Below are 26,227 nucleotides of genomic sequence, written 5' to 3'. Positions count from 1 at the left end.
CTGCTACTGCTACTGCTACTATTACTACAACTGCTACTACTACTACTACTACTACTACTACTACTACTACTACTACTACTACTACTGCTGCCACTGCTATTACTACTACTACTACTATTACTACAACTGCTACTACTGCTACTATTACTACAACTGCTGCTACTACTAACTACTATTACTACTACTACTATCACTACAACTGCTACTGCTACTACTACTACTGCTACTACTACTACTACTATTACTACAACTGCTGCTACTACTAACTACTACTACTACTATTACTACTACTACTATTACTACAACTGCTACTACTACTACTATTACTACTACTACTACTACTATTACTACAACTACTGCTACTGCTACTACTACTAATCCCAATAATAACAACAAATTCATGCATACTTGTGTGGAATCTGATCAAAATGTCTCATTAGAATCAGTTCAGGTTAAGATCTTCCCGTAGATAACCAGAGTAGTATTGATCAATTCCGCAATTAATATGTAATCAATCACACTGCATCATATCCATCATATCAGAGGTGGATGATACTAACTGGACCAGTATCACACACACAATCTCTGTCTCTGTCCCTCTCTCTCTCCCTCTCACACACACACACACACACAGCAGCCTCACCTGTGTGTTGTACTGCTGGCGGGTGGGGGGCACGTCGTATATGTCCTGCTGTGCGGGGGGCTGATGCCTGGGCGGGACGTCGTACTCGTCCTGGTCCGGCTTCAGCGAGTCGTAGACGTAGACCTGCCCGACGCGGGTGGGGACCACCACCTGGAGATGGAGAGAGAGAGGAGAGAGAGAGAGAGAGAGAGAGATGATTTTCTGATTCCACTGAAAGCCACTCAAAGTCTGGGTTTTATTTGGCTACGGCAACCCGCGAGGTTCAAAAAAATGCAAAAATGGCTAAGAGCCACCTTTTGAATTAGAATGGATTTATTCTTCACACTAAATGAACAGTGAGGCTAAAAGGTTGCAGAAAAAAAAATACCTGTGGCTCACACACACACACACACACACACACACACACACACACACACAGCAGCAGTAAAAACAGAGCAGGGGTCCTATATTAGTCGCCGTGGGAACCAGGCTGCCCTATTGTGCGCCTGTTTAAACTCTGTATTATGTGCGCTGAGTGTAGAGTCAACCAGCCGGCCTGGGAAACCACAACAGCTGTGGTACACACACACACACACACACACACACACACACACACACACACACACACCGCTGCATACGTTAGGTCTTGGTTTCCAGCCGACCAATCGCAATCCTCCGTCTATTCTAATAGATATTTGCATTGCTCAAAAGGAGGACACACAAATGCAGCCGGCATGCATACACACCTCTATACACACACACACACACACACACACACTGACAGACAAGCACACACACACACACACTGTTTTTCGTAGCAGCCTGTCGTTTCATAAGATCAATATCCCTATTAAAACCATATCATGTCTGTGCAATGTCCTAATGTGTGTGTGTGTGTGTGTGTGTGTGTCTCCTCTGATTTCCTGTAATCTAAAGGGGCCTATTGATCGGTTGCAGGGCCGGACACACACACACACACACACATACACACACACTGGCTATCACAACTCGCTCTCTCCCCCCTCTCTCTCTCTCTCTCTTTTTCCTGCTTTCTCCTCGTTTGTCTCTTGACCTCCCCGCTCTCTCCATCTCTCCACAGGTAAACACCACACACTCGCCTAAATACAGCGGAATATACACAAGCCTGTCTGTATTTAATAATTCATCTGACGGCGGATAGGGAATACACTCGCAGTCTGCTTTGGAAAAACCTACGAGGATTCCAATTTTAGCTGCGTTTTGATGTTTTTCGGCTGAAACCGGAGCGAAAAGAGCCGAGAGACGATATATATTTGTGCTGAGATCTGTAAATTTGACCATTTCTGTGCCAAAATGTTCCAAGGATTCAGTGGAAAAGCCTCTGAAACAGCATTCAGACAGGGTTCCTACACAGTTTTCAATTTAAAAATCCATACTTTTTCCCAGACCTTGATTTGTTTGGAAGATTTTGTCTGGCGTTCAATATGATTTACGCAGATAGACATCTTGCCCCTGCTAACTAGGTCATATCACTGTATAGATGAAGATTGTTCTTCAATATCAGAATATGTGAGATGATTGGCAGGGTTCCTACACGGTTTCCATTTTAAAATTCCATATTTTTCCCAGACTGGATTTGATTTTGGTGGGTATTTGATATAATGCATGCTGACAGCGGCTGGGTAATAAGAGCGTCCCTCTATCTTAACATTATTCTTCACATCAACAAAAACTGTGGACTCAAAGTGGCTCTACAACAACATAAAAGCTAGAATTATGTGTGTATCGGACCTGAACCGCAACATTTTCCATACTTTTCCAGATATTTTTTCAAATTCCCAAACTATTCAAGACCTGGAAATGATCAAATTCATTTTTAATGCTTTTCCAGACTTTCCAGACCTGCGTAGGAACCCTGTTTAAACCATCATGGGACACCAAAACTCTCCACTGAAAGCCAGACTAATGAAATAGCTGAAACCCAGGATGACACCACTACTGCTACCAGAGCTTCAGGTTAAACATTTCATTGGTTCTTCATGATGTTTCCATCTGACACCAGTCTGAATCAATAGTTCACCTTCACCTTTACAGGTGTGACCATGGCAACGCGCCACGTGGCTATGGCAACGGCTCATGTGATAAGACTGCGTTTCTGGAATATGAATTCTCTCTCTAACTCACACACACACACACACACATGAAAGCATATGAAGCGCATGAATTTACACTCAATATCACAGAGATGATGTACTGACGATCAATAGTATGCAGCACACATCCACTAGGAGCAATCTATTGTCCATTTAGATAGAATGACAGAGAGATGAGCATTGACATGCTGGCAAGCACTCACACACATTATACACACACACACATACACACCAAGGTTATTGTAGTTTTGCATTTTTCATTAGTTTTTATTTTTATTTCGTTTTGACTTTTTATTTCAATTTCAGTTTAGTTTTAATTTGTTTTTAAAGCGGGTTTGCTAGTTTAGTTTTTATTTTTTGAAAATGCTTAGTTTTAGTTTCGTTTTTATTAGTTTCAGTGTTAGTTTTAGTCTTTTTTTGTAATATGGGGTATTTGTCAGGGGCGAGATTCACAAATTCAAAATACTAGGCTTATGTATGAAGACAAAAATTAAAGACATTTTCTCTATAATTTTAGGTTATTTTAGTTAGTTTTGTAAACACACAATACAGTTTCACTTAGTTATCGTGTTTTTGTAAAGCCTCGTTTTTATTTTTATTTCAGTTAACGAAAATGTTTTTTCACACCTAGTTTTCATTATTTCGTTAGTTTTTGTTAACGATAATAACCTTGACACACACACACACACACACTCAAACAAACACACAGACAATACTGATCCATGCAGAATCAGAATCCATTTTTCCCAAAATTGTAAATGTGTAAACTTTATTCCCTTTAACATTAGATGCAATGTAAAAAAAAAACAGTAGAGTCTTGACAGTAAGTATGTTTGAGCTTGTTTACATCTGTAAATAATCATCATCATAAACATCTGCTGCATTAATAACAAACATGTGGATACATTTTGGTTTGGATGAGATTCAAAGAATAAAGGAACTTGATAAGTGTCAAGTCACACCAAACTCCATTCAAAAATCTGGCATTTTTATGTCACCTTGCTTATTAGCCCATGTACACACCTCACAGAACATGACAAAAGGTTTATGTTATTTTATGGCTTTTAAAGTAATAATCAGCAACATTTTCATAGAAATAAATGTCTGTTTTGTTACACAGGAGTGATTCAACCTGTATCCACTCCATGAAAGCTTTTCCATTCGCTGTTCTAAACACACAAGAGTGGTCGCTCTTTCCCGGGAAAACAAAATTCCTCTGGAGCACAGGAAGTGATGCATGTTTCCAAAGAAGAAGAAGACTAAATAGAAATTTAAAAAAAACAGAAATCTTGAGGATTAACACTTAAAAGTTTACGGACGGAAAGCGAGTTCTGCCGGGTCAAGAGAGCGAGAGAGCGAACGACAAATTCAAATAGTCCCCCCCAATCCCCCCCCACCCAACCCCCGGCCCCTGATTAATGAAACACCTCCGATAATATTTGCCCAGCGGCCCGGCTGCCAAAGGTAACGCGGTGTGTGTGTGTGTGTGTGTGTGTGTGTGTGTGTGTGTGTGTGTGTGTGAGAGAGACAGAGGAGACGAATGATAAAACCATCCATCTGACAGGCTGTCTGTACCGATACATCTTCCTCTCCTCTCTCTCTCTCTCTCTCTCTCTCCCTCTGCCTTCTTCTTCTCCTACTTCATATCGCTTCCGCTTTCCTAATTCCGAATATTTTCTACACCCACACCGCTCAAATTAAAATAAGAATTAAAAGCTGTTAAGTTGTCTTCTCGTCATCTTTCCCTCTCTCTCTCTCTCTCTCTCTCTCTCTCTCTCTCTCTCTCTTCCCCCCATTGACAGAAACCTTTCAACAGTATTGACGACACTTGGCTAAGTGCCAGATGGGCCCTCCCCACACACACACACACACACACACACACACTCACTCACGCATACGACATCTACAGTCCCGTGTCTGATTGATAATTCATGCTATTGATCAGCTGTCTGTGTGTACTCCAGGGAATAGACACACACACTTACGGGTTGCAGTCTAAGTGGCGTGTGTGTGTGTGTGTGTGTGTGTGTGTGTGTGTGTGTGTGTGTGTGAGTGTGTGTGTGTGTGTGTGTGGTCTGGTTACCAGTCTGCTAAGCCATTTAATCCCTTTAGGAGATCAGAGCTATGGATCAATGGTCACCACTGGTAACTGATAGACATCCTACTCTCACTGCTCTGTGTGTGTGTGTGTGTGTGTGTAGTCACCACTGCTAACTGATAATCTCACTTAACACTACCATTAGTGCTCCTTGTCTGAGTGTGTGTGTGTGTCACGATGAGTCTTATTGCTCTGCATTAACACCGCCAACAATATTTATACCCAACTCAAGTCAATACATTTTTATTTTATATTTAAATCATCAGAATCTACATTCCTGTCCATTAAAGAGCAGAGAAAACAGTGCAAACCTCATTACTCCAGCTCTGTTTTCCCACCAGTATAGAAATTAGCATGAAGATGAATATTTCGGAAGGGTTTTTATTATAACATATCGCACCAAAGTATTGCACCGATTGTTCCCAGTTGCTTTGATACAAGCCTGAACATTGAACCATTGGGAGAGAAGCTAACTTTAGCCACCACATCAGAGGAAATATATCCTGTCTCTTACATCCTGTTACCCACCAACACATATCTAGGATACTATTGTCACAGTTTACAGTCTGTTTGACATGAATACTGGAAGCTGTTCACATTTTTGCTAAAAGTGTTTTTGAAATGGTTTTAAAGCAACGCTAGCTTGCTTTACCTGTAATGTTAGCCGGGTTAGCTAGCAAGCTAAAGGCTTCCAGATACAGAGGAATATACTGGGGTCATGCCTATGTTCCCAGGGTCCTATGTTCCCAAGGTCCTATGTTCCCAGGGTCCTATGTTCCCAAGGTCCTATGTTCCCAGGATCCTATGGTCCCAGGGTCCTATGTTCCCAGGGTCCTATGTTCCCAAGGTCCTATGTTCCCAGGGTCCTATGTTCCCAAGGTCCTATGTTCCCAAAGTCCTATGTTCCCAGGGTCCTATGTTCCCAGGGTCCTAAGTTCCCAAAGTCCTATGTTCCCAGGGTCCTAAGTTCCCAAGGTCCTATGTTCCCAGGGTCCTATGTTCCCAAGATCCTATGTTCCCAAAGTCCTATGTTCCCAGGGTCCTAAGTTCCCAAAGTCCTATGTTCCCAGGGTCCTATGTTCCCAGGGTCCTATGTTCCCCAGATTTATATGGCACATAATGAGAACATGACAAAGGGTCCTATGTTCCCCAGTTCTATATATGTGCTCTCCCAGGGTCCTATGTTCCCAGGGTCCTATGTTCCCAGTGTCCTATGTTCCCAGGGTCCTATGTTCCCCAGCTCTATATAGCACATAATGGGAACCTGAAAAAGATGTTCCCCAGCTCTGTATTCACTTAATATGGTTAGGGTTAGGGTTAGGGTTTAGGGGTTAGGGTTAGGGTTAAACATAGGACCCTGAGAACATAGGACCCTTTGTCATGTTCCCATTATGTGCCATATAAATCTGGGGAACATAGGACCCTGGGAACATAGATACGCTCCCGAACATACTTATCGACTGTACCAGACAAGTGAAAACAGTCTGATAATATTAAGTAAAGACTTGTCACCTGTCTGTTTCAATGGCCTACCATTATTCATCCCTGCTATCCTCAAATGAATTGAAACAACGCATATGATCAGTATATTAACACTTCCTTTTGGAATAAAACACATTCGACATCGAAACATTCCCGTTTGAAACAATTTACAGCAAAGGGACACAATGTAAGGTCATATTTTGTAATAATAACATGTATGGAGACCTATGTTCATGTGCTCAGCTGTTTTTTTTGGTGAAAGCAAAAATACAAAAAAAGGAATATCTCATCTACCTTCAAAAAGCCAGCCTTTCGAAGACAGATTCCTTTTCCTATCGACTGCTGTGTGTTTTGGAATTTTTTACGATGCGTTATCACCGGGTCGGGTTTGATCCCGGGATGATGAAATCATTTTCCGACTGCCAATCACACTTTAAACAACAGGCTAAACCGGAGATAAAGAGAATGACTGGGACTTTTCTAAAGGAGACGGGAATAACGAAACAGGCAGAGGGATGGCGAGCCAGCCGGAGACTCGGCGGGTTGTGTGTGTGTGTGAGTGTGTGTGTGTGTGTTGTAGCACCTCGTGTCTACGTCTACCCATAAAAATGAGCGGCCTTTCCATTGTTCTGGCCCCTGCTACTGACAGCAGCACTGAGGGCGGGGGGGCGTACACTACAGGATTTACGCGCTAACGAAGCACCGGAGCGGCTGTCAGAAACAAATTCTGTTCATTTACGTGCCGAGGAATCCTCTAAAAAAAAAAAAAAAAAAAAAAAAACCCCGATAATTAACATTTTTCCGACCAAATCCGGAGCCTCGTAAAAAGCCGTACACGCACATTTCTTCGCGAGGCGTTCGAGGGTTCAGCGACAAACGGGAATTCCTATACACGCGATCACAGAGGGCCATCTGTGGCACAAGCTGGGACGTCCGCCCCTTTTGTTTTTCGTGTGTGTGTGTGTGTGTGTGAGGCAGAAGTCATTGTTCAGCAGATGACCTTCGCTCCGAGCAATGTCCCTCGCTCCTTCCCACCTCCCCTCCGCCCCCCCCCCGCCCCTTCCTCTCCTTTTTCTTTCTATTTCTCTTTCTGCGCACTATGGACATAGGCTGAGAAACACAGAGCAGTGAGGGAAAGACAGAAAGCAGGGCACAGACTTTAGCTTCAAAATGAAAAAATAGAATCAAAAATAGACTTTTCTATACGTGCCCCCGCTGCGGCCGAGAGCGCTTTGCTGCGGGAGAGAGAGAGAGAGAGAGAGAGAGAGAGAGAATAAATCTTTTACGACGCAGATGTGAGGTTGAAAGAGAAAACCAGGGGGGGTAAAAATAGAGAGGAGTCCAATTTTTTGGCGGGTCCGGTGGTTTTTGCCCGAGCCGGGCTTGGGCTTGGACTAGGCCCGGGTTCAAATCCTACTTCGATTTTTTTTTTTCCTCTCTCTCCTCCTTTGTTCCCCCGCCTGAAAAATTCATAAAAAGAGTGATAAAGCGGTGGATGAGCCCCAGCTGGTCCCCAGCAAAGTCCAGTTATTAAAGGAAACTACATGGAGAAATCACTTTATTCCTCGACTGGTACGATGGATCCTACACTACTTTTTCCACTTATTCATACAGCATGTACTTTCTATTTTTGGTAGATATCATTGTACATATTGTGTTATGTATCCGTATTATGCTGCACACCCTCATTATGTTGTAGTTCATACTTTACATTCATACATTTCTACTTAACATGACCTGAAGCGTTTAAATTATCATTTTTAATAGAATGAAACCCTATTCAATTTCGGTAACACTTTACAATAAGGGTCACTAAGTTAAGGGTTAGTTGGTGCTTAATAAGGGTTAGTTAATGCTTAAGGGTTAGTTAATGCTTAATAAGGGTTAGTTAATGCTTAAGGGTTAGTTAATGCTTAAGGGTTACTTAATGCTTAATAAGGGTTAGTTAATGCTTAAGGGTTACTTAATGCTTAATAAGGGTTAGTTAATGCTTAAGGGTTAGTCAATGCTTAATAAGGGTAAGTTAATGCTTAATAAGCATTAATAACCCTTAATTAACAGTTAACTAATGTGTAATTTACTAATGGTGTTCATGTTAACTAAGGTATTAATTTATACATTATTTAATAGTTTATAAAGATGTGTTACCGATTTCATTGCACATATTGTGTTATGTATATGTATTATGCTGCACACCCTCATAATGTTGTAGTTCATACTTTACATTCATACCTTTCTACTTAACATGACCTAGCGTTTAAATTATTACATGGAATAGCGTTTCCCACTTGTACTTCCCTCATCCCCATTCTTATTTGCTCTATTCTGATTTACATTCTATATTTACATTACGTTCACTTGTCTTCATACAGAAATAACCTTGGTGGTTTTTAATTGGAGTCGACGCTAAAATGAAAATGAGTGCAAGAGGTTTAAAGTCAGCCGGCGTGAAATGGCTCTGTGACCTCTGAGGAGCTGCGGAACTGGTCTTCCAGGTTCTTGGCTCTGGATCTGACCTCCAACAAGGGTCTGAACTGGCCTCTAATCTGTTCCTCTCACACCATGAGACTCCACTGTTTCACCACAAACCCACACTGACCCACATACAGTGTGAATGCTGCTGCTCTTATTTCAAGGGATTATTTGAGATTGGTTTGTTTATTATTGTATTGGCTTATTGAAACATTATACTCTCTAGAATTTATAGTATTTTTTTACATATACATTTATACAGTATATAATAGAACTACTAACCTCCTCCTCTCCTCTCCTCTCCTTGTCTCCTCTCCTCTCTCCTCCTCTCCTTTCCTTGTCTCCTCTCCTCTCCTCCTCCTCTCCTTTCCTTGTCTCCTCTCCTCTCCTTGTCTCCTCTCCTTTCCTCTCCTCCCCCTCGTCTCCTCTCCTTTCCTTGTCTCCTCTCCTCTACTTTCCTCTCCTCTCCTTTCCTCTCCCCCTCTCCTCTCCTTGTCTCCTCTCCTTGTTTCCTCTCCTCTCCTTGTGTCCTCTCCTCCTCTCGTCTCCTCTCCTCTCCTTGTCTCCTCTCCTCTCATCTCCTCCTCTCTCCTCTCCTCTCCTCTCCTTTCCTCTCCCCCTCTCCTCTCCTTGTCTCCTCTCCCCTCTCTTCCACCTCTCCTCTCCTTGTCTCTCCTCTCCTCTCCTCTTCCCCTCCCCTCCTCTCCTCTCATCTCCTCTCCTCCATGGTACACAAACACACAAACCGCTCTCCAATTATAGCAGTGGCATACAGTATATTTATTCACACTTATTTTCTAACACTTTTTCTTCCTTTCTTTCTTTTTAACAGTATTACATTTTCAATTCATACTCGTAATAGCAGTGCTTGATATTTGTTTGTATTTCCTTTATATATTCTTTTTTTATTATTTATATTCATTATTTTAGATGTATTATTTCCATGTAATTCATTAGCAGTAGGCCAAGTCTTTCAGCAGTACTAGTGCTGGAACAAAGGAAGAGAAAGGCGTGGGCAGACATACTGTATGTGGCAATTAAAGATTTGACAGTATTGTGCTTTTTTTTTGCCAGGCTATTGACAACGGATAGAAAACCAATGTGGATGGCATTGTCTCCTGTGACAAAGGGGAGATAGGATCGGTCATGTCTGCCAACGGGCGAGACAAAGACACACACACACAAAAGGCAGAGAGAGCTAAAGGGGGGGAAAGAGTGAAAGAGAGAGAGAGAGAGAGAGAGAGAGAGAGAGAGAGAGAGAGAGAGAGAGAGAGAGAAAGAGACAAAGAGGGAAAGTTGCAGCCACAGCCCATGATAGCCATGCCAGCTATGTGGGGCATGTGGCAGCTAAGGCTTGGAGGGGTCTGTGCACACACACACACACACACACACACACACACACACACACGCACCAAGAGGCGGTCCGGGGGTCTTAACAGATTAGTGGAAGGGGAAGCATGTCTCCAGGAGGGCACCGACACACACACCCGCCCCCCCCTGCTGCAGTGGATTCCAACGCCACATGGCATGACTGGTGTGTGTGTGTGTGTGTGTGTGTGTGTGTGTGGAAGAAAGAGAGAGAGAGAGAGAGCTCAGACTGGCTGTCTGGCAATTTGGGGCAAAATCCAGATTGGCAAACTCACTTTTTTTTTGTGTTTTTTTTTTTGTTTTACTTTTTCTGTGTGTGTGTGTCTCTTTCTGTGTGTGTGTGTGTGTGTGTCTAAGTATGTGTGTGTGTGTGTCAGACAGCAGTTCATTAGTCTCCAGCTAATCTCCCAGCACATGGTGAAGAATTTGGCCCTCACACACTCCGGCATTACAGTGTAAACACAGACGTCAGCTGCCAGCCCCGACATTAGTGTGCCACTGCTTCACTGTTAATCCACCCTATCTGCCTGTTTCACTATTGACCTATAATATCCATAATTATCCATTCATTGGTATCATTTGGTTATATATCATCCATCTACCTTTCATTTCCCTGAAGCAGTGATTCTCAACCTTTTTCATATCAAGAACCCCTAATTTAGTCCACATTTGGTGAGATTTTGCCTCTCAAACCAAAATCTGTGAATATTTTTTTATTGTCAGATATGATTTTGCATAGAATTCCATGACTACCCTACTGTAGGTAGAGAGATAACAGAGAAACTATGATCAAAATAGTCACAAAATAATAAAGTTTAACAATTCATCAATTTGCTTGGGACCCCCTGGAACGCCCTGAAGGACCCCCCGGTGGTCCCCGGACCACACGTTGAGAACCGCTGCCCTGAAGCATCTATTCCTCATGCTATTGGCTCACGTGTGTGTTTTTAGAGTTTCGCCCCCCAGATGGAGAGACTTCCACTAATCCTGCACAGACTATTCAAATATACTGGCCTATTAGAAAATATAGCTGGATTATGATTCTGCTACCGATATTTCTGGATGGAAGCTGTGCAATAACCGATACTCGATACATTTAGATATGATCATTTCACGCCAGAAGCTGACAATAATTAAGTTTTTGCTCCAGAATTGTATTCTAGGGTGGAAAAGCCTCTGAAGCAGCATTTAGACCGGTGGTTCTCAACGTGGGGTCCGGGGACCACCAGGGGTCCTTGAGGGGGTTCCAGGGGGTCCCCAGCAAATTGATGAATTGTTAAACTTCAGCATTATTTCATTTACAAAAACACAGTTAGAGAATGTATATAGAAAAATGGCTCTTTTGATCATAGTTTCTCTGTTATCTCTCTACCTGCAATACAGATAGTCATGGAATTCTGGACAAAATCATATCTAACAATAAAAATAGTCTCAGATTTTGGTTTGAGAGACAGAATCTCATCAAATGGGGGTCCGTGGCCCTAATGTGGACTAAATTAGGGGTCCTTGATATGAAAAAGGTTGAGAATCACTGATTTAGACCATCATGGGACACTAAAACTCTCCACTGAAAACCATATAGCCCAATAGGGTAAACTGTTAAATATTGTCTGTAATATCTATAAACACACACACACACTTGTATGAACACACACAATGGAGAGGCGTAAAAATAAACTCTTGGAATAAAGAAACTCCCATTTTCACACTCGACACTATTCAGAGCAGTCGCTGGAGTGTGTGATGCAGCTGTGTGTGTGTGTGTGTGTGTGTGTGTGTGTGTGTGTAGTGAGAGGGCCCAAGAGGGAGCCCACTCACACACACACACACACACACAAAGAAAATAACACAGTCCACCATCCACCACCATGCCCACTCACTCTTCAGTCCCTCCATACAAACACAATTCTATCTCTCGGTCTCGCTCTCCTTCTCTCTCTCTCTCACTCTGTCTCTCACTCACACACACACACACACACACACACACACACACACCTTCTCCCTTTACACACTAGCAGAGCAGAAAATGAGTCCACTGCAGGTAATAAAATGGATCCCACAGGGCAAGCTCACACACTCACACACACACACACACAGTGACCTCCTTACTCTACTTCCCAGGGTGGTAAGAGGTGTGTGTGTGTGTGTGTGTGTGTGTGTGTGTTTACAGAGGAACACAATGCTGGCGGACTCATTTTTCATCACACATCATGATCTGCACTAGAGTTAGCCTGATATAGGGGGCCGATATCAGGAGCACACACACACACACACACACAGCTGTTCCTGTATGTGTGTGTGTGTGTGTGTGTGTGTGTGTGTGTGTGTGAGAGACGGGGCTTAGCATGGCGCGTGGCGACACACCCTCCCTGACCCATCACCGTCTTTGATGTCACACTGACCAATGGCAGCTGTGCCAGCTGACACTGCTCCTTGACCTCCTGACACACACACACACACACACACACACACACACACACACACACACACACACACACACACACACACACACACACTATGGTGTTTCCATCCAACTGTCATGTGGATTTTTAGAAAAATGTCCCAAAAATAAAATGTGAATTAGGGAATAGAGGATAGGATGAAGGGACGAAGGGGGGAGGGGAGGATGGAGATGGAGGGAAGGAAAGAGTGAGTAGTGAAATGAGGAAAGGAGAGAAGGATGAAGAATAAGGTGAGGGAGGGAGGCGGGGTAAGAAGAGAGGGAGGAAGGATAGGGGAAAGGAAGGGTGGACGGAAGGAGGGAGGAAAGACGAGGACAGAGGGAAGGAAGCGGGGAGAATGGGGGGAGAGAGGAGGGAAGGGAGAAAAGGAAGGAAGGAATGATGGAGGGGGCGAGAGGGAATGAGAGAAAGAAGGGAGGGAGGAAGGGAAGGAAAGGAGGAAGAAAGAGGAAAAGGGGAACAGAGGAGAGGAAGGAGAAGGTGAAGTAAGGTAGCGTTTTGCTGTAATCTGTCCTGGTGTGACTCCGCTGGGACACACACACACACACACACACACACACACACACACACACACACACACACACACACACTTCCATCAGCTGAGAATAAATCCACTTCCTGAACATCAACAAACACACAAACACGACCGTTTGCATTTTTAAACTTATTTCCAAACTCACTGCCAACACTAATTTGTCTGCAGCTGTAGTCACCTCTCTCCTTTCTTCCTCTCTATTCACTTCCTCTGTCGTTTTCTCTCTCTCTCCGACCACGTTGAGACAAAGGCTGCACCTTTCATCGCTCTCCAATTACTGCTCTACTACTGTGTGTGTGTGTGTGTGTGTGTGAGAGAGAGAGAGTGTGTCAAGTCTTCTCTCAGCGGGAACTCCTTATCTCATAATGAGAAACTGGCAGGAGTGAAGTGTGTGTGTGTGTGTGTTTGTATGGAGGGGGAGTGGGGGGGGGTGGATGAGCGCAAGGACGAGTGATAACAATGAAGGGCATCGGCAAGGTAAATATAAAGAGCGTTCGGCGCACATACATGCATACACACACACACACACACACACACACACACACACACACATAGACTGTACAGACTGTAAGAGGTGTAAGTGAGAATTAAAGGACCAGTCCTCAGTCATTTTTTCACCTTGTTCACAGCAGTACTGACATGTTAGAAATATGACACATATCTCAAAGCACTAAAAGGGCTTTCAGGTGACATAACACCCTCTGGCAGCCATGTTGGAGGTCTTCAGCTCTTAAGCTTGTTAGCTAGTTAACCATAGTATCTGGTCAGCTAGCTATCACTGTATTGTTAGCCAATGTTATGTTGCTAGCAGTGCTATTAGTGGGTCTTGGTTGCATGTTAACATAAACATTAACAATAGTTTCCTCACTAGGTTAGAAGTTTAGCTGGTTAGCTAGCTGACAAAGCCAAAAACCAAACCGATTTGTTCAGGTTAACTGAGCTGAAACTTATCAAGCTACGACTCAAACTGCGTTTGAGCTGCTCAACAAGTTGCTAGAAGTCACCAGATGAGCTGAGCCTGATACAACTCCATCTAAGTCAAAAGACAGCTAAACCTGACTCAAGTCCAGCTAAATCTGACGAAAGCTATCTAAGTTTGACAAAAGACAGCAAAACCTGACACAAGTCCAGCTAAATCTGACAAGACAGTTAAACCTGATGCAAGTCCACATAACTATGACAAGACAGTTAAACATGATGCAAGTCCACCTAACTATGACAAGACAGTTAAACCTGACGCAAGTCCACCTAAATCTGACAAGACAGTTAAACCTGATGCAAGTCCACCTAACTATGACAAGACAGTTAAACCTGATGCAAGTCCACCTAACTATGACAAGACAGTTAAACCTGATGCAAGTCCAGCTAAATCTGACAAAAGACAGCTAAACCTGACTCAAGTCCAGCTAAATCTGACAAAAGACAGCTAAACCTGACTCAAGTCCAGCTAAATCTGACAAAAGACAGCTAAACCTGACTCAAGTCCAGCTAAATCTGACAGGAGACAGTTAAACCTGACTCAAATCCACCTAAATCTGACAAAAGACAGCTAAACCTGACTCAAGTCCACCTAAATCTGACAAAAGACAGCTAAACCTGACTCAAGTCCAGCTAAATCTGACAAAAGACAGCTAAACCTGACTCAAGTCCACCTAACTATGACAAAAGACAGTTAAACCTGACGCAAGTCCAGCTAAATCTGACAAGACAGTTAAACCTGATGCAAGTCCACCTAACTATGACAAGACAGTTAAACCTGACGCAAGTCCACCTAACTATGACAAGACAGTTAAACCTGATGCAAGTCCACCTAACTATGACAAGACAGCTAAACCTGACGCAAGTCCAGCTAAATCTGACAAAAGACAGCTAAACCTGACGCAAGTCCACCTAACTATGACAAGACAGTTAAACCTGATGCAAGTCCACCTAACTATGACAAGACAGTTAAACCTGATGCAAGTCCACCTAAATATGACAAAAGACAGCTAAACATGACTCAAGTCCACCTAAATCTGACAAAAGACAGCTAAACCTGACTCAAGTCCAGCTAAATCTGACAAAAGACAGCTAAACCTGACTCAAGTCCACCTAAATCTGACAGGAGACAGTTAAACCTGACTCAAATCCACCTAAATCTGACAAAAGACAGCTAAACCTGACTCAAGTCCACCTAAATCTGACAAAAGACAGCTAAACCTGACGCAAGTCCACCTAAATCTGACAAAAGACAGCTAAACCTGACGCAAGTCCACCTAAATCTGACAAAAGACAGTTAAACCTGACTCAAGTCCAGCTAAATCTGACAAAGCACATACATACATAACAAAGGCGGCTGAGTATGTCCTAAAATGGCCACCGTAGATTTCTATCTACTGTTCCAACTGCCCAAGAACTGATGTGAACATACGTAACATTCGGTGGAAAAACGACTCTACATCGCGGCTTCAAAACTGATCCGCATCCATGGAGTGGAGCCTCCAGAGAGGAACACAAGCATAGACCTGTGTTGCTGTAAATGTACTGTATATATGTGTGTGTGTGTGTGTGTGTGTGTGTGTGTGTGTGTGTGTGTGTGCTTTTTTGCTGCCTATGGTACTTTCTTAGTGTGTTAATGCTCTGGATAGGGAGGTAAACAGTGAACCTGCTAACTAGGCACATTGTGCTAAGAGCTTAATGAGCTAATGTCTGTGAATATGACTTTTTTCGGATAACGTCTGAGCAGAAAAGGCCACCACACCCATAACATACAGTATTTATACAGTACCTTACAGGCTTCTAAAAGACACTGAACCCAACAGTTAGGTAACATTTCTGTAGCTCTGTTTTGGCTTTAAATACATAAAAAAATCCCTAGTTTTTTTTGCTCTGGGTGTTTTCCTTTTCGGTGCATCCCTCCCTCCCTAGCCGTTTCTCTAACGTGTTTTCTCGAGTGTGACCCTCCCTTCCCTCCTAATCCCACCCGCGAATGTTGTTGTGACAACGCTAAGAAGCTACGTATCACCGCTGGGACGTCCCCCCCCCCCCCCCCTCTCTTTTCCCCTTACATGTAGATCTAATGAAGCGATGACTTCATCGCCGCACGTAACTCCCTGTGATGAAACTGAGGTTGGACCGATATACGGAGCCGATGTTATATATATAAAAAATGGAATATGGGCCCACCTCTGTTACGATGGATATTGATTGGATATGATTCATGTGATGGGATTATCTTTGGTTTCAGTGGAGAGTTTTAGTATCCCATAATGGTCTAAATGTTGTTTCAGAGGCTTTTCCACCCTGACAGGAATACAATTCCAGGAAAAACACTGAATAGATTTTTTTTTGGGCATGAAAATGATCAAATTTAACAGATACTGAACATTGAAGGCACTTTTCCAAAAAACGATATGATGCAAGATTACCACTGAATTCATTGTAAACAATTTCAGTTGCTGCGTATCAAACCAGTCCCACATGGGATGGGTGGGGAGAGAGAACAAAGATGAGGTCATCCAGTTAGAGAGGGAGGGGAGCAGCTGTACCTAGCACCATCATCATCATCATCTCCAACACACACACACACACAGTCCAATTCACAGCGCTGCTTACACATATGGCTCACTGCACCACAGCAAGCCTGCAGGGGCTTCCCCAGAGTACACACACACACACACACACACACACACACACACACACACACACACACACACACACACTGCCTGTCACCTGCTGGTGCAGTAAAATGCTTACTCACCCAACCACAAGATCAGAGCTGAATTATTAACAACATTATTACTTATTTCACTGCACATCCTCTATACACACACACACACACACACACACACACAGCACTTGCTAACACCTTCCTCTATTTATTTTGTCAGCTCTTCTTTCATCCTTTCATCCTTTACCCATCTAATCCTATCCTTGTGTATCTTTTCTTTCACCGTTCTTAGTGTCTCTCTCTTTCTCTCTTTATTAAAATAAACACATATAGTCCAGTCAGTGTGGTCCGCCTCTGATATGATGGATATGATGTAGTTTGATTGATTACATATCAGATTCCACACAAGTATGATTGAAATATGAATATTTTTCACCATTATTATTATTATACTGGGTTTCAGTGGGGATTTTAAGTGTCCCATGGTCTAAATGCTTGGAAATTCTGGGGGGAAACTTTTATTTTGGAATTTTTTGGAATTTGAAACATACTGAAAATCACAAAATATCACCTATCAGCAGCTTCAATCCAACCCTTAACCTGAACTGACTCTAATGCACCACTTTGCGACACTGGCCTCCACACAAGTATGCATGGATATGTTTTATTTATTGCCTTGCTGGCAAATCTCCGTATCTATTTTTAACATAACCGGGCTGTTGTGATTACTGGCACAGCAGGATACTAAATCATTGTCGCAGTTTCAGATGGACGTAAAATTACGCAGATCTTTTGTAAAATTAGCAGTCAAAAACAGGGTTTGACTGATAAGGGTTTTCGAAGGCCGATACCGATATTGTTGGTTTGAAGCTGCCGATAGCTGATGTTTTGTGCTTTAAAATTTGGCTATTTTCATTCTAAAACTGCAAGGATTCAGTGTTTCCCGCCAGAATTGTCAGGGTGGAAAAAGCCTCTGAAACCAAATTTAAACCGCGGGACACTAAAACTCTCCACTGAAACCCAGACTGCTTAAACTGCAATGTGATTTTAGGTTTAACAGCTCCTCAAGACAGCCTGGAAACTCTGGGAACACTACTGAACAATCAAAGAAAGAAAGACCACACCCGATATACGTAGGCCAAAATCAGCCAACCGATATATCAGTCTAACCTCACTAAAAATAGCACCAGCTGAATCTGTGCCTATCGTACTGACCGGCCACGTTCAAACAGCTGTGTTTAGTCCCGAAATGCCAAAAAAAAGAGTAGCAAGTAGAAGAAAAAATGTTCACGCTTTATTTTCCGCGTCCGCAATTTCCTAATAATTTCCTGGAAAAGAACTGTTAATTTCTTGGGAAAGTTTCCTGGAAAGAATCATGAAATTATGTAGTAGTTACATAGAAAATTTGAAATTAAAGAATCCGGTAACACTTTACAATAAGGGTACATTAATTAAGGGTTAGTTAATGCTTAATAAGGGTTAGTTAATGCTTAATAAGGGTTAGTTAATGCTTAATAAGGGTTAATTAATGCTTAATAAGGGTTAGTTAATGCTTACTTAACAGTTACCTAATGTGTCTGGTAATCATTTACTAATGGTGTTCATGTTAACTAAGGTATAAACTATTAAATAATGTATAAATTAATACCTTAGTTAACATGAACACCATTAGTAAATGATTACCAGACACATTAGGTAACTGTTAATTAAGGGTTAGTTAATGCTTATTAAGCATTAACTAACCCTTAATTAATGTATCCTTATTGTAAAGTGTTACCAAGAAACCACAAATAACTATATTATATAATTATATGAATGACTTTTAGATGAATGACTGAAATTCTTTTAGAAATTGACAGTATCTTATCGACTCTTTTCTGTAGAACTGCTGCATCATTTCACGATTCTTTCCAGGAAACCTCCTACAAAATGAACAGTTCCTTTCTCGGAAATTATTAGGGAACGGTAGACCCCGGAAAATAAAGTCTTACCAAAAAAAAAAATATGATGCCTGAACGCAAAGTGTCATGTGACCGATAAAGTGACATGGGTTTTTTCTGAGGAACCCCCATCATCACCAGCTCACTGGGAATTGGAAACTTCGTGTTTTTTCACGTTAACGTTTTTTTTCTTCCATTCGGGATACTGGAAACGATATCTCTCTCTCTGTGGCGTCATCCATCTATCTATCTGTTTTTTTTTCTTGAGGAACGGCCTTGAGTTGAAAAGAAAGACACGTAGGAAACACACACACACTACACACACACACGTTAAACGGCGACAATAGCAGGAAGTGTGTGTGCGTGATATAAAAACATCCATGACCCAGCTCAGTCATAATGAAACTATTCCTGTCCATTCTTTTCCAGCTCATTTCATGTTAAATCATAGTAGTTTCCCAGAATACACTGCTAGACATTGTCTTTCTCTTTCTTTCTCTTTTTTCCATCCCTTTCCTTCCTTTCTTCCTCCCTTACCTTTCTTTCCTTTCGTCCTCCCTTACCTTTTCCTTCATTTCTTCCTTCGTCTGTTCCTTTCCTTCATTTTGTTGCGTTCCTTCCCTCGTCCTTTCCCTCTTTCTTTCTATCCTTCATCATTCCTTTCTCTCCTTTTCCATCCTTACTTCCTCTCCTTCCTGTCTTCTTTCCTGCCTTACCTTCTTACATTCTACATTAGGTAGGATGTTTGAAAGGTAATTCTACATTACCTTTCTTTCATAATTCTTTCCTTCCTTCCCTTTGTTCTTTCCTTTTCTTTCCTTTCCTCCCCCTCTTCATTCCTTCCCTCATTTAATCCTTTCTTTTTCCTTTGTTTCTTACTTTCATTCATCATTCCATCGTTCGTCCACATTCTTCCCTTTCTTTCCTTTCCTTCTCTCCTTTGTACCGCCCTTTCTTCCTTTCTATCCGTTTCTACAAATCTACAGCGTATATCCCATAATCTTTCTCTATGACCTAAAGCCCATTCCTTCCTTCCTTCCTTCCTTCCATGCCTCCTTCCTTCCTTACCTTGCCCAGTGGCTTGTTGCCGCTCTCCCAGCTCCTCTTCTCCAGGGAGGGGGGCACCTGGTACACGTCCTGCCCGGCTCCGGGCCCCCCGGCCGGGGCCGCCCCCTGGCTCGGCACGGGCCCTATGGAGGGGGGCACCTGGTAGATGTCCTGCCCGGGCAGCCGGTACTGTCTCTGGCCTAGCGGGGCCTTGCTGGGGGGTCCGGGCGGAGGGGGCCCGCCGGGGCCCGAGGGGACCTGGTACACGCTCTGCGGGCTGGGCTTGGGGCCGTGGGAGGGGGGCATCATGTAGACGCTGTCGGGGTTGGGCTGCGCGGGGCCGGGGGCGGAGTAGGCCGGGTGCATCGACGTGTACTGGGCCGAGGGGAGGGGCTTACAGGGGTACGGGGGGGCGGGCGAGGAGCCGGCGGGCAGGGGCTTGGCGTAGGCGCTCTGAGGCGGGACGGCCCGCTGCGACAGGGACGGCGGACAGGGGGGGGCGGGCCCGTCCGAAGAGGCCAGGGCCTGCTGCTGCTGCTTGTCGTACATGCCCACCAGGATCTTGAGGCGGTTGCCGGGGACGATGCCCTGGCGGCCGTGGAGCGAGCAGAGCCACCAGCCGTCCAGGCCCTGCGTGTCCCGCTCCAGCACCGTCATGATGTCGCCCTTGCGGAAGGAGAGCTCGTCCGGGGACTCGGCCACGTTGTCGTACAACGCCTTGGCCAGCACGTTCTGCGGGGGGGGAGACAGGAGACACAAGTAAGCAAACCGGTGGTACTCTATCTAGAATGTATAAGGCAGCACCAAACATGTCATCCCTGGGCTAATCAGCAACATAGATACAGTGGTGGAAGAAGTACTCTGATCCTTTACTTAAGTAAAAGTACATAAGTATTAGCAGCAAAATGTAGTTAAAGTATTAAAGTAAAAGTAGTGCTTTGGTCCCTCTGACTGATATTTTATTATATATGACATCATTAGATTAATACTGAAGCATCAGTGTGTAAGCAGCATGTTACTGTTGTAGCTGCTGGAGGTGGAGCTAGTTTGAACTACTTTATATACAGTTAGCTAGTTTAGTCCAGTGGTGCCCAACCTAGGGGTCGGGCCCCTCCGAAGGGTCACCAGATAAATCTGAGGGGTCGTGAGATGATTAATGGGAGAGGAAAGAAGAAAAAACAAAGTTCTGATACACAAATCTGTTTTCAGTTTTGGGACTTTTTCTCTAATCTTTGATTTTTGCTGAAATATTGGATCATTTGAACATTTATTGAAATGAAACCATGTGAGGTTTAGAGGGAAAAATCACTATTTGGTGGAGCTGTTAACAACTCATAGACATCTGAAATGTGACCCGACTACACACTGCTTTTTGTAAGACGTCAAAAGCCAAAAAGGTTGGAAACCACTGGTTTCATCTTTAACAATGTGTTGTATTTTAAAAGCTTGTTATATTATCCATTGTGTCAAATCTCCATCTGAAAAGTAACTAAAGCTGTCAAATAAATGTAGTGGAGTAGAAAGTACAATATTTCCCTCTGAAATGTAGTGGAGTGGAAGTATAAAGTAGCATCAAATGGAAATACTCAAGTAAAGTACAAGTATCTCAGAATTGTACTTAAGTACAGTACTTGCGTAAATGCACTTAGTTACTTTCCACCACTGCATATATGTCCCCTTTGTGGTTGTGTATTGTGTGAGACCGGAACAACCGAACATCAGATCCAGTCCACTGAGCGACGGCCCCTCTTCAATCATTCACAGATTACAAGGACATATAAAAGAAGTGCTGATAGTATACACATGTGCAGGGAAGAGAGAGGAACTCAGAGCAGCTCATTGTGTGGTTTACAGCTGTCTTCCATAAGAGGTCAAAGTTTCCGGTCTGTTCTGTAACAATGCAAATACATTTTGTAGGCCCATTTGCATTGTCTGCTAGTCTTTTCTTCGTGGCATCTGTGGTTCTCTGTGCTGGCTGATGGTTTCAGATGATGCAGTCACCCCCTTGGGCCAATCAGTAAAAAACAGATTGTCCCAAGTCTAGCTCAGTGTCCTTGATGTATGATGCCAAAGACTGAAGTACTAGGACATTGAGCTAAATAGGGCTGTACCGAATAGTTCGAAGATTCAAAGCTTCAACCATAACGTTGACATTCGAATTTTAAATCAACATTCGAATGCTGTCTATTCATTCTGTTTAAACCAATGATGTATACCGTATTTCACAGTTGCAGATAAATAGTAGGCTACACTAATATTATAGTATTGTTACCTAGGTTACAGCCCCGTCCTGTGCACGACGAGTGAGTGTCGGTCACACTGAACTTCTAGTCACCGGACTGTTCAGACTTTTAATTTGAAATGTTCTGATTTTGTGTCAAAGTCAAGGATCTTTGGCTATTCCTATACATTAATATCTTCTGGCTGAAATTCCACTTTTCCTGATGTTTCCACATATTCTCTTTGTTTTGTTGGGTGCGTATGTTGTAAATCTACATATGGGTACCCGACTATTAAGACAGACTTGAAAAATTGTGAATATATCTTTTGTTTTAACATATTGGTTTAAGTCAGCTTGCAAAAGCCATTTTCATTGTTTATTGCCATTTCTGTCGTAGCATAATGTCGCTATAAGCCTATGGGCGCGATTATTATTTCATCATTATTTTATGCCCTTATTGGATTAGCCTACATGTATTTATGTTGATGAAACTGACGAGTTATACCGATTAAAGAAAGTTGATTTAATAAAAAAAGAATAACTCATATTAATCCGATGAATCACTTTATGGATTCATCTGATTTTTTTTTTTTTTATGATGACGTCATAAAATATGACGGTTGCTTTTGTTGTTATGATTGTTTGTTACTGTTTTTCTTGTTTTTTGTTTTTCTTTCACTTTAATTGTTTGCTATCACTTTTATATTTTCATTATCCTTGATGAGGATTATACTGTTGCTGCTTGCCATTAACATGAAATTTAAAACTCAATAAATAATTGTTCAAAAAATAAATAAATAAATAAATAAAATATGACGGCAGACATTCAAAGCTTCATTCGAAAACCTCAATAGAAGCTCCGAATGTAAAAAAAAAAATGACATTCTAAACTCAGTCCTTCTTAGTTGTCATTGTTTTCACATGGGGAACCAGTCTGTCCTTTTGCCTCGTATTGATCTTAAGATGTAAAAAAAAATCTGTCGGATGAATCAACAGCAAAAAAAACAAACAACTAATTTTAGCTCATAGTGGCCCTGCTGTACGTCACAGTGGAAAAACAATCAGACCGGTGGTTTCAAGAGCGGAGGAGGAGGGGGGGGGGCAGTGTGTTTGACTTGGGCTGCATTAGCTCTATCACAGGAGAATGAAATATCCATCATTCATAGCACTCGCAGCTAACAGCAAACACACACACACACACACACAGCAGGGTTAGACCGATATATGGGGCCGATATATTATATTATTAAAAATCAGATCCGGTCCAGTCAGTGTGTTCCACCTCTGATATGATGCAGTTTGATTGATTTCATGTTTATTGTATTGTCGATTTGGGATAAAAAATAGTCATATTTAAAGATACTGATAAATACAGATATCGGCCTTCCAAAACCTGTATCGGTTGAACCCTTAATAGACACACACACACGCTGTTCCTCACACACACACACACACACACACCTCCATCTGTGTGGAAACCCAGCGGGCAAACAGAAAGCCTCCTCTCTCTCTCCCTGGAACTCTTTGAAACTAAACCAATATTTGTCGTCGACGTCTGACCTCAGCCTCCTTCTCTACCTCCCTCCCTCCCTCTTTCTCCCTCTCTCTTTCTGTCTGAGTCCCGCCCCGGCCATCAGAGACTGGTACAGCCTGTACTGGCCCGGTGCCAGCCACACTCACCATCACATACACACACACACACACACACACACACACACACAAAGCGTTGCCCATCTGAATTGAGGCCGTGTAATTGGCTTCCTGATTTATCGTCCGACTTTTCTTTCATTGCGCTAAAGGACTGTTCACGCTCAGAGAGAGAGAGAGAGGGAGAGAGAGGGAGAGAGAGAGAGAGAGAGAGAGACAGTCAATCATGATATAATTACTCCAGCAAACTCTCCCTCATTCATTGGCTGTGTTTACATGCGTGGAGATTTCCCTTTCTACAGGAAAAATCCCCTCTTGGATCCTCTTACACTGTTACATACTGTATATACACTAGGGCTGGGCAATATATCGATATTATATCGATATCGTGATATGAGACTATAGATATCATCTTAGATTTTGGATATCGTAATATGGTGATATGGCATAAGTGTCTTTTCCTGGTTTTAAAGGCTGCATTACAGTAAAGTGATGTCATTTTCTGAACTTACCAGACTGTTCTAGCTGTTCTATTATTTGCCTTTACCCACTTAGTCATTATATCCACATTACTGATGATTATTTATCAAAAATCTCATTGTGTAAATATTTTGTGAAAGCACCAATAGTCATCCCTACAATATTGTCGCAATATAGATATCGAGGTATTTGGTCAAAAATATCGTGATATTTGATTTTGTCCATATCACCCAGCCCTAATATACAGTATGTATAATCTTTTCAAAGCGTTCCAGGAGTTATTTTGTGATGTGTTATCATTTACTTTTTTGGTGTAGCCACTTTCCGTCAACCTGCCTCGTCTACTTCTGCTTCAGTTAGAAGAGAAACTTCAGTTAAAAATATATAGTTAGCTAGCTAGCTAGTTTGTGAACACTGGGGCGTATGTATGACTGCTGCCCTTACCCAAAACTAGTTAGCTAGCCAGCTAACTAGCTAGTTCGCTAGTAGGGCTGAACGATTTTGAAAAAATATCTAATTGCGATTATTTTGACTGATATTGCAATTGCAATATGATTTGCGATATTAGAGGGAATGATCATTTTTTACATCATTATTCTCATTTTCATTGAAAAAACGTATTCAAATGATTACGGTGTGATTTTTGCGGGGATCTGTACCAAACAAAGATGTTTTCTTAAGTCTGTAGAATATGATGTGTAGGCCAGGACATCTCTGCAGCACCACAATATTTACTTTCAAATGCTATTTTGACACATTTCACCTTTAACAAATATTGCGATTTTTTCTTTTAAACCAGTTACTCCCACTATACTGATTGAGGGTCAACACATGTAAACACCATAGCTGGGTTACAGTAACATGGTTAAGATGCCATTCCAGGTTACTGTGGCATGGAAACACCTCACTCCTTCCACTTTTGCTTTTCAGTGTCTGTCAAACTCACACTGCCACTGGTTTATTCATGCTAACAGGGAGACTCAGTCACAGGGAGGCAAGGTTCATGGAAACACATTAACCTTAAGTATTGCCATATCTCTTTCCCTCTCTCTCTCTCTCTCGCTCTCTCTCTCTGTCTCTTTCTCTCTAGCTCTAGCAGCAATGGGTTTTTGTCTATGTGCACACACTCCAGATGCACTGCCCACCAGCACGATTCTGCTTGTGTGTGTGTGTGTGTGTGTGTGTGTGTGTGTGCGGAGTGTACAATGAATGCACTTCTCTGTCTTCCTCTCTTTCTTTCTCTCACCAAGTCTCAATGGAGAAATGAATACAGTCTGTCATGCTCCTGAGGCCAGACTCAGTTCTCGCTTTCTTTCTCGCACACACACACACACACACACACACACACACACACACACACACACACACACACACAAGCATAATCGTGCTGGTGGGCAATGGCTCTGGAGTGTGTGCACAACTCACTGCTACTAGAGCTAGAGAGAAAGAGACATAGTGCAAGAGAGAGAGAGAGAGAGGGTGACAGAGAGAAAGAGTGCACACCCAAGCATGAGGATTAGACCGATATACGAGGCCGATATTGGCCTTTAATTATTATTCATAAAATGTGTTGTTGTTGTCCCAAACCGGTGACACATCCTATGTTTGAAGAGTGGACACCTGCACAGGATTCACTCTGGGGAAAAAAAAAATTCCCATTTTCTTACGCGCACACACACACAGAAATGTCCCTGTTTTGTCCGTCACAGTGGCCGGAGAAACAGGAAGTGCATACCGATGACTCACGTGCCCTCCTGATTGGACGATGGCTCGATGACTCGACCCCAAGGTCCTAGAATCGCCCCATGGCTAAATTCTCTCTCTCTCTCTCTCTGAATACATTTTTGAGGGAAACACTGAATACACGCCATTATGCCGAGATCATTCCTGGACCGATCAGAGCAGGAAGAGTTGCTTTGGATTTTTTGAAGACGGGATCGGTATCCAATCGGGATCGAGACCTGTGTGTGTGTGTGTGTGTGTGTGACAACATCGAACCCTCCTGTCCAAACACAGTGTGCTGGAATCTGAATATGTTGGCGCAACAAACACAGGTGACTGTGGGAACCGTA

At 42.7% G+C, this 26,227-nt stretch overlaps 1 protein-coding gene across 1 annotated transcript in view; it reads right to left on the bottom strand.

The window, feature by feature from the left end:
- Positions 1-643: 643 nt before the first annotated feature.
- LOC139666066 (breast cancer anti-estrogen resistance protein 1-like) overlaps positions 644-26,227 on the bottom strand; it is a gene marked incomplete at its 3' end in the record, with an annotated part of 40,376 nt that continues 14,792 nt past the window's right edge. The window contains exons 2-3 of the mRNA XM_071545158.1: positions 19,829-20,539; positions 644-793 (exon numbers count right to left, since the gene is read on the bottom strand). Of these exons, the coding sequence (XP_071401259.1) occupies positions 644-793; positions 19,829-20,539 (861 nt within the window). The remainder of the gene's footprint in view (positions 794-19,828; positions 20,540-26,227) is intronic.

This window comes from Centroberyx affinis, unplaced genomic scaffold (assembly GCF_046629955.1).
Source record: "Centroberyx affinis isolate AG114_WGS23_722 - 3 ecotype Tasmania unplaced genomic scaffold, CSIRO-AGI_Caff_v1 ptg004785l_1, whole genome shotgun sequence".
Lineage (NCBI taxonomy): Eukaryota > Metazoa > Chordata > Actinopteri > Beryciformes > Berycidae > Centroberyx > Centroberyx affinis.
This window is presented reverse-complemented; position numbering and strand designations above follow the sequence as displayed.